The sequence below is a fragment of the Solanum verrucosum genome, unplaced genomic scaffold (genome assembly GCF_900185275.1).
Source record: "Solanum verrucosum unplaced genomic scaffold, falcon-dt-bn FXZP01000051.1, whole genome shotgun sequence".
In the NCBI taxonomy this organism is placed as follows: domain Eukaryota; kingdom Viridiplantae; phylum Streptophyta; class Magnoliopsida; order Solanales; family Solanaceae; genus Solanum; species Solanum verrucosum.
In genome coordinates, this window is record NW_026020110.1 from 2305291 (window position 1) to 2315657 (window position 10367).

Genomic DNA, 10367 nt, shown 5'->3' on the forward strand with positions numbered 1-10367 from the left:
GATACCTAACCAATGCAATGTACTTGATAACTTGATTGTTGATTCATTCATGCATATACTTGATAACTTAATTGTAGTTAGTTCTAATCCATTTATGTTGATACATTGGACACTTAGTTGTAGTTAGTTGACGGTTCATTCATGTATCTTATTGATAACCTAATTCTTATTTATTGTGATACATTTATCGACACACTTTATTTCATCTTACATACATCATTTTTCCATAACCTTATCGTATCAGATACATTATTATCAACTACAAAATGATGCATTATATAAAAAATGTATCTTATCAACTTGAAATCGATTTATGGTATGAATCTTACGAAATCGATTTCAACTTCATTTGACGCCTAACCAATGCAATGTACTCGATAACTTGATTATTGATTCATTCATGTATATACTTGATAACTTAGTTGTAGTTAGTTGTTGATACATTGGACACTTAGTTCTAGTTACTTGCTGATTCATTCATATATCTAATTGATAACTTAATTCTTATTCATTTTGTACATTTATAGATACACTTTATTTCAACTTACATACACCTTTTTTCACAACCTTATTGTATCAGATACATTATTATCAACTACAAAATGATACATTATATAAAAAATGTATCTTATCAACTTGAAATCTTCCACAATTGCATATTTATCTTTCAAGGCAAACAATGTATCTTCTTCCAGAATCAAAGATTGAATAAAGATATTCAGATGATGCAACAACCTATTAACATTGAAAAAAATTAGTGATACATTCCATAAAACAATTATTACTATGTACCAACCACAAACAATCAGACAACTAATTTATACTTAATATCATATACAAAATATAAATATAATTTGATACATACCCTCATTTTCGAATATTTTGATATTTTTACAACAAATTACATGTATAATGTATCATCTATAAAATACAGTATTTCATAAACTCAATAAGATACAAAAAATAGTAATGTATCATCTTAACATTTGGTCATGAACAATAATTTAAATTAATACTACATGTATCTGATATATATTATAACTATTACATAGTAATATGTCGAACTCTAAGTAAACACTTTACGTGCAAAATTTACGTATTTAATGTATCTAATTAATAGGAATATAATGCGTATACATTTATACAAGATACATAAATACTAATGTATCACGATTGATCTAGTCATCTCGAAAATACAAATCAAAAATCAAATTAACAACACAATATATGTAATTTCATACCTCTTATTGTCAGATCTATTTTACTCTGAAATTAAAGCTCTAATCTATTTTATATATTTCAAATTCAGACTCGTGTTTTTTTTCAGATTCCTGAATGTCAGATCTATTTTTTTTCTCAGATTCTTGAATGTCTCAACAAATTCAAAATATTCATGATGTATCTTCTCAAAATTTTTGATAATTTTGAATCAAAATTGAAAGAATCTTCAACGAACTGGGAGAAGAAATTTGAAATTCAACACTTATGTATCGTTAATAACTCACCTCGCTTTCCTAGATTCCTGAATGTCTCAACAAAATAGATGTATTCATCATGTATCAACAATTATTTTCAACTTTTTTAAATCTATTACGATTTGGGTGAGAACTGAGAGAAGAAAATTTGAATTATTTGAAATGGGCAGATTTGGAAGAGAATTGAGAGAATAAAATTTGAATTGTTTAAAGTTGGGCGGATTTGAAAGAGAATTGAGAGAAGAAAATTTGAATTTTGAATTGATTGAAGTTGTTACGATTTGGGAGAGTTTGACATCAACTTGATTAGCGTGATTTGGGGGACTCACATTCAATTTTATAGTACGTTTTCTTTAAAAGCGTAACTGAATTTGTTTTAATCAATCAAATTTAGTGTATCCAGCTCGTTTGTTATGTATTTGGATAGCACTAATTTTGGAGATTTTTGTAAATTGGAAAAGAGTAGGGATAAAATGCAATTTAGGTCCTTACACTAAGGATTTATGTAAGTTATACTAAATAAAATGGCCTATGTGGCCCAATTTCAATTTTTAATAAAATGTTAGATGTATCTCTATTCTCTAGGCAAGGGAAATTGAGTTGTTTCAACCCATAGATAGAGCCATGAATATATAAACGCAAAGACCGTGACAATTGACAAGTTGTGCTGAAAATGAATTTACATGCAAATATAAATCTCTCTTGTGCACTGGTAGCGTCTTTTGAAGTTTCCATAGTCACTCCTTAAAAGATAAATTGAGAAATTTCATCCTGTTGACACTAATTCTGCAACTCTGATCCAAAGACTGCATAAAATGCAACAAGAACAATGTTGTTGCAATAAAAACTTTCATTTTGCAGCAAAATAAATAAGTAGAAACATGTGCACTAGCAACAACAGGCTGCTGTTTGACAGTTCAATCTGGGGGTTTATCCAAAGAAATAACAACACTCCTCCACAGACAACCTTTCCTTTTCCCTAGATGATACAATAAATACTTACTTTGTTAATTTTACAGCTAATGATGATACCACAAACCCAGACCCTGCAGAAGTACTATTATCTATAGCTTCAAAGCTCCAATAGAGAATGTATACACTCATTGGCGAACTCATTAGGACACAAATTCAATTTTGGTTCATATCAATTTGATAGCAACATCACAAAAACTGTCCATCCAGCAGCAGAATATAAAAGACACCACCACAACCATTCAGTAAACCTATTTTTTTAGATTAATTTCTTTTTGGTAAAATAAAAAAGTAGTATGATAGTCCATCTCTATTGAACCAGATTCTGATGTTTATTGTGCATTTAACAAATGAACAAGATACATGCTCACTTCCAATTCAAGAAACATTTCACCGCAGGGGTTGCTGATTGTAATGGTTCTTCTCCTTTTTCTTTGCAGCAGCTAGCCTTGCACTCCTTGCTGCAGCCTCACTGGCCACAGCTTTGGCAGCAGCATCTACCTCCTTGCTTGATTTTTTCTTCTTAAGAGATGCCATTTTCTTTATCTTGTCCTTCGCAGCAACAGTAGGTGCATCTTCTCCTTTCTCGGTTGGCACTATTTCATTGGTCCCATTTCCAAGCTCAACACCATTGGATTGATCATGTTGCTCTTTGGACTCCTTTGATGATTTATCTTTCTTCTTCTTCTTCTTTGCACTCTTGCTCTCCCCAGGAGCATTATCATCCTTCTTAGCCATCTCTCCATTGAGTTTTTCCACCTTATCCTGTGCAGCACCTGCAAGTGGAATGGAGCACCCAGTCACTTTGGAATAGTCCATACATTACCCAAGCATATTTGGAAAATAGTGAAAGATAGCACATACCACATTAACAATTCCAATCCAGAATGTATTATAAGGATACGCAAGTAACCACCATATTAGAGTTCCACATATTTGTAAAAATGTCACAAAATGATTACACTTACCAATTACCAAAGAAGCATACAACTTTCAAGGCTCACCAGAAGAAACATGCTTTGATTGAGGGAGTAAAACACAAGAACAAGAAAAAGAGAGAATAAATGCCAGATGACATAATAGATAAAGCTGAGCATCTTTGCAGAGGCACCCAAATGTTCTATCCTTGGTGAATTTCCTTGATATTTTCACGGCAATGCCATGGTTGTGGGGCAGCAGGGATTTGTTAGAAAGAAAAAGTAAAATAAAAGGAACAGAAAAGAGCCCAAATTGCCCCTGTATTTTCCGCCAACGAACACTTTTGCCCTCTGTCAATAATGCGGTTGTTTTAGAAAAAATAAAAATATATTTTAAAAAAAAATTGTAATGTTGACACAGGGCAGAAAATTTTGCATTCTTATTTTTTTAATAGTTCTGTTAACTGAAATTTGAAATAAGGGCATAAATGTGCCTTTTGGTTACAGCAAGGTCATAAAACTGCCCAACTTTCAACAGAGGGTAAATGTGCTCCTCGGCAAAAAGTACCGGGGCAATTTTGGCCCTTTTCCAATTACTTTATTCTAAGCTACTAGCGCAGGATCCACTTTTGTGTGAACATGAGTTGAGGCATTCGAGATGCATATCAGTTCTTGCTTTTGATAGATATTTCACTATAACAAATTAGATGCAGGGAGAGGGCAGAGCAGTACAATGAATACAAATCAGAAGTGATACAATAGAAGAATATGAAGGCAGTCGACAAACATATCTTGTATTTAAGTATTTTTTATGGAGCAAGAAATTTTTAAGAATTTCTCATATGAAATTGTCCAATGATTTGCTTATGATTGGATGGGAAAAAGTTTGAGTTGCAATCATAAGCAAATTACCTTGTGAATCATCATTGCTCTCAGCTTTGTTTAATCCAAATTCAGCAAGCATAGCTTCAAGCTCAGCAAGTTCCTTTTTCTTAAGTTCCTTCTTTGAAAGCTGCCTTTCCGACTCTTTGGGGACCTCATTTTCAGCAGTCTTCTTAACAATTGGCACCTTTTCCTCTGGTAAAGCAGGTTCCTGCTCATGTTCTTCCTCATTATCATCATCAGCTTCATCAAGCCCTTCTTCTTCACTTTCACTTTCCTGATGAACAGATTACAAGACTTAATGCAGATAAGCTGCTGAACAAGGGAAACAATAGAATGAAAAAGGAACCTTCATTTTTGAGACGCTATAACTTGATCACCAAAAAATAAAATGTTTTTCTTTTAGATAGAAGGAAAATATCATATAGGAAGAGAAGAAAAATTTTGTTATACCAAACTCGTCATAGTTCCAAAGCCCTTCATTACAATGTAAACAAGAAATAAAATTGGTTTTGTGAAGCAGCTTTAAAACCAACTATGGCCATCTTCAAACAGATATCAAGGAATATATTTCAGTTAAAGCAAACACTAACTAGCTATTGATAATCCTTCATGTCACAACGGAAACCAAGAACCACTGGCAACATGAAAGAAAAGGCAAGAATAAGAAGTTTATTCATGGGACTACAAATGAAAGATAGTTTATCAATCAAAAGCTCAGCGTGGAAAAAGGAGTAAGAAAGAATGATGGATACAACAACAGGAAAGAAGCTAAGGACAGAGAATCGAGAAGGCAAAGATCATTAAAAAAATTGGGCCCGTGACAAGACTAGAGTATGCTCTAAAAATTAAGTTGAACAGCTTCTCAGGACACCACCACCACCTAATGTCTTAAAAATTAAAGTCATCTCTTCAACAGCAATGCGAGGTACATCCATTCGTGCTTGGGTTTAAATCCTGTTAGCAAAATACTCCAAGACAAAGACGAAGCCTGTAATTGTACATAAAACCCAACTTTGGTTTTCCTTCTAAAGGTGACTGTTGCTCGCACCTGGATTCGACCGGGTATGTGCTACCTCCCAGCAGCCCAGGTACCAGGTAAGTCTGACACCAAGGCTTAGGTAGACAGGAGGACTCACATAGTTTTTTTTTCCAATATTGTATTGAACCTTGATCTCCAAGGTTTGCACTCACTTCACAGACCATTAGAGGTCAATAACCTTGGGTGCCAAGAAATCCAACTTATGCTAATGAGCATATAAGAAAATATGGGCAACTTATCTAGATTTTTTTTCCTTAAGGCCATCAGATATCGCCCATGTAATCCAGAAGATCATGAATGCTACATTGAAATGAGGAAAATGCTATTAATATCCGAACCATACAGGGAGGTCGCATACATAGTGTAGTCCTTTTCTGGACCCTGAACACTGCATGCTTCATGCACCAGATTCTCCCTTTTTATCAAAATCATAGAGTAGAAAATAATTCAACCCACTGGATTTTATTGGTTTCCAAATCGAGATAACAATAAGTTAGCCTTCAAATAGTACTAGTGCATGATACATTTATGTAATTGGAGTATAACATAGCCTTCAAATAGTACTAGTGCATGATACATTCATGCAATTGGAGTATAAGAAAAACAACAATTAAGACTTGAAATCTTCTCGAGTCAATGTCATGTTATCACCGTACCATACTGAAACATTGTACAGCCCTGTTTCCAACATCTTCTTCCAGTTGTTATCATGTGATAAATTTCTTGGAGTTAACTGTCATCTTCACTGACCAGTTAAGTCTTAAAAATTTGGATAAACAGCTAAAGACTCTAACCTTATCAAAAATGAATTGATGAAGAATCCAGAACACAAAATATAGGTGCAACATCCGATACAGATAAAATTGACTGAAGACTGCATAATATGGAGCTAAGACACATAACTGTGATATCTGAATACAAGATAAAATTATTCACAAGAGACAAATGCAGTAGCAGGCGTGAAGTGTCCCAGGAAAACTAGCACCAAACAAACTAAGACACAAATGAAAACTAAAAGATAAGAGAAATAAAATTAACTACACTCAGCAACATATCAACTACACTCTAAGCGCGTAAACATCTCTTCACCAAACAAAGGAAAACGAGTAGAGCAAACACATTATCCTTCTCATGATACTGTGATTCCAGTTGACCTTACTGACCAGAGAAATACTGTTACACTGCTGCTCTACACTCTAAAAAGCTTGACGCATAAACATTGTGTACACACAATGTTTTTTTATTGTTTACAGACACACACACAATGTTTAAGTCACATATATACAGACACATAAATGTTACACACACAACATATCATGACGATGTGGACAAATTATCTATGTCAAATCGACTCATCTACCAGCATAGAATTAAAAAACACACATTATAACTCTAAAGCAAAAACAAAGAGTAAGATGAAAATATGTAGCAATCATTAATAAAGTATTAAACTAAAAAGGGTGTCCAAATAAGGATGAAATGCTAATTAGAAATATGAAGAATTGACACCTGGAGTGGAGTTACAGTTTCCTTAGGCTTGTGATGATGTTCATTAGCAGTATCAGGTCCCCAAACAGCCTGGGGCGGAGCTGTTGTAGCGTAATAATCATCATCATCTTCATCATCAACATCTGCCCAGGATTTGACAGTCAATGGGGCTGGAGCCCAGAAAACAGGGTCTGGATCCTTGTCAGTGTGCTTGACATTTTTAGAAACTGAACCTTCAGCGTTCTTTCCCTTATCAGACTTCTTCTTCTTCCTTAGGGTTCCAAGAGCAGCGAAAACGTTATTGTTGCTTATGACCAACTGTTCATCCTTCCTGTTTCCACCTCCCACCATTGTGTAAATGTAAAACACAAATCCCAGTTAAAACCCAACAATCAAGATTTTCTAAAAGAGATAAGATAAGATAAGAGTAAAATTTGACAAAAAGAAAATCGATAAGATTTAACGGTAATCGTTTTCCGATTTAAGGAGAAGATGGTGGATCGTAGCAGATTTGGAACACAAATTTATACAGATGGCTTCGTCCCGTCTTTAATCAATTTAGGGTTTCGATGAGCATAAGAGAGGAGCCAGACAAAAGAGGGACGAATTGCACATAGTTAAATGTACCACTCCCAACATAAACATAATCACATCCTCTTTTCTCATTAATTTAAACTATAATTATAATTAATTCGATTATAACAATACCTTATTTTTACTACACCAAACAAATATTTGTGCAAACAATCTATCTATTTAGAAATTATTATTCCACTAATTATTTTCTGTTATAAAATAATAAAGCAAGAAAAACAATGTTATGGAGAAAGTATATAAAAGCGAGAAGGCATAGCATTTAATAGTTAATGTGTCTCGTTAAAATTATAATAGAAAAAAAGCTTGAAAAAATTAAATGGGACAATGTGCACCGTCTTTTGACAATTGTACTTGATAGAGACTTGGTGAAAAAATTAGTCATATTTTCACTTGAACGAATCTATTATTTGTTGAAATCACCATTATTTTGGAGATCGTGTATGTAGAAAATTTTTGGTGAAATGTGTTTCATTCTATCTCCATTTAATTGGGCTATGTGTGTTGATAAGTCGATATTTTATCAATTTATTATACCATATTCATGAATTATTGCTACGTTTTAATGCTAATTGAAGTGATTTCAGGCTTTAGTTCTCTTATGTGCAGACATTTCTTGAAAAAAGAAAGTTTAAGAATTTGAAACTTAAATTCACTGAAACACACCTGGCAAGAAACCATCGTCCCACACGAGTCAACTGGCGTCTCGCAGGTCAAACACTGACTGAAAATGGAGGAAATAGTCTAAGCATCGACAGTTAATTGGCACAAAACAATTCAATAGTGGCATCTCCTCAGTCAAACACAAGTTGGAATTGGAGGAAACTCTCTAAAGCATCGGCGATTAACTGGACAATTCAATATTACAGTTCCATCGATCCAAGCGCAGGTGACTAAAGGAAGAAATGTTGAAGCGGTAGTGCAACCAGCGCTGGACACTTCTTCTCACGCCCCGAGGCTACCCCTGGACGTAAACACGGGACCTAGGATCACGTGTGACCCCAAGCTAACCCCCATCTGGCATATCATAAGCAAACTGAACAAATCTATGAAAAGATAAACTAATGTGGAAGCTAAATCAAGAGATAACTGAATAATGAGGAATACTCAATACTGGTATGATTATATATAAATTCTAAGAGTTTAGTGATACTGAACAATCACTCAAAAACTAAAGTTGAATCTAAAACTATGTCTGAAAAGTCTCTAACTGAATAGAGTTGTTGGGACATGCCCCCATCTAATCCTAACAAAACTGAAACCGAAATGAAAGACTAAATCTGAAAACATGTCTATTGTCCTCGAAGTATGAGGACTCACCACTAATGCTGCTGAATATGGATCGGGAACCAATCTATGCATGATCTGAATGCTGAGAACCTGAACCTACATCATGAAAAGATGTAGCGCAGAGTATGCGTCAGTACTTGGAAGGATAAGATGGTGGATCATAGCAGATTTGAAACACAAATTTATACCGATGGCTTCATCCCGTCTTTAATCAATTTAGGGTTTCGATGAACATAAGAGAAAAGAGGGACGAATTGTACATACTTAAATATACCACTCTCAATATAAACATAATCATACCCTCTTTTCTCATTAATTAAAATTATAATTATAATTATAACAATACCTACGCTACAACTACACCAAACAAATACAACCTCACATCAATTATCAATTATGAACTAAATAGTAGTAAATATTGTGCCAACACAATCTATTCCTTATTTTTAAAAATAAAAAAAATTATTGTGCAAAAATTCTATTTAGAAATTATTATTCCACTAATTATTTTCTGTTATAAAATAATAAAGCAAGAAAAACAATGTTTTGGAGAAAGGTATATAAAAGCCAGAAGGTTTAGTATTTAATAGACAATGTGTCTCGCTAAAATTATAATAGGAAAAGCGCTTAAAAAAATTAAATGGGACAAAAACCTTACAAGGGAAAAAGAGTATCGTGTGGATTAACCCTGTGTGCTGATAATATTATCCAAAAAATTGAATATTTGAATCACAATTTTGTGCACCATCTTTTGACAATTGTACTTGATAGAGACTTGGTGAAAAAATCAGTCATATTTTCACTTGAACGAATCTGTTGTTTATTGATATCACCATTCTTTTGGAGATCGTGCGTGTAGAATATTTTGGTGAAATGTGTTTCGTTCTGTCTCCATTTAATTGGGCTATATGCATGTTGATAAGTTGATATTTTATCAACTTATTACCCCATATTCATGAATTATTGCTACGTTTTAATGCTAATTGAAGTGATTTTAGGCTCTAGTTCTCTTATGTGCAGACACTTCTTGAAAAAAAAGAAAGTTCAAGAATTTGGAGCTCAAATTCACTGAAACACACCGGGGAAGGAATCGACATCCAACACGAATTAATTGGCATTAAGTAATTCAATATCGGCATCTCGCCAATCAAACGCAGGTTGGAATTGGAGGAAACTCTCTAAAGCACCGGCAATTAATTGGACAATTCAATATTACAGTTCCGTTGATCCAAGCGCAGGTGATTGAAGGAAGACACGCTGAAGCGGCATCGCGACCAATGTTGGGCACTTATGGATTGGCATTCTATCCATTTCGCGCAAGTCAATTACGAAAGCTTAAGAGCAATAATGTACTTGATGATGAAAGTTCTTCCATTGAAAGATTCCAAGAACAATATTGAAATTTGGGTATATTCTTATCTTCTTCCCGATTGGGAATAGTTTTCATATATTTTTTTATACATAACTAGTCATAAAGGGTAGAAAGGAAGAGATAAAAAGTAGTTAAGAAAGTTATTACTTGGAAGAAAACTCAAATTGTGTACATCTCCAAGCTTGGAATTTAGTTTTGGTAATCTACTATGTTTGAAATAGAGTTTTTCTTTATGGGTATAATCTTTATTTCTTTATTTATGAGTAGTTAAATTCGTAGCTAGGAGTGTGCGCAAAACGTGGACATAAAATTTAATAGGTGTTGGTTGATTAGCT

At 33.8% G+C, this 10367-nt stretch overlaps 1 protein-coding gene across 1 annotated transcript; it reads right to left on the reverse strand.

Annotated features, from left to right (window-relative positions):
- Positions 1-2719: 2719 nt before the first annotated feature.
- On the reverse strand, positions 2720-7374 carry LOC125825334 (uncharacterized). The gene is made up of 3 exons (XM_049504681.1): positions 6798-7374; positions 4277-4523; positions 2720-3223 (listed from the first exon to the last, which is right to left on the reverse strand). The coding sequence occupies exons 1-3, from the start codon at positions 7125-7127 to the stop codon at positions 2838-2840; spliced, it is 963 nt and encodes a 320-aa protein (XP_049360638.1). The 5' UTR covers positions 7128-7374; the 3' UTR covers positions 2720-2837.
- Positions 7375-10367: the final 2993 nt, after the last annotated feature.

Bases quoted from the DNA above. Each gene is read 5' to 3' on its own strand.
- LOC125825334 (XM_049504681.1), bottom strand. From the start codon at position 7,127: ATGGTGGGAGGTGGAAACAGGAAGGATGAACAGTTGGTCATAAGCAAC. The intron at 4,524-6,797 runs GTGTCAATTCTT...TCTGTTCATCAG, and splicing joins AAACTGTAACTCCACTCCAG to GAAAGTGAAAGTGAAGAAGA. The intron at 3,224-4,276 runs GTAATTTGCTTA...TTCCACTTGCAG, and splicing joins GAGCAATGATGATTCACAAG to GTGCTGCACAGGATAAGGTG.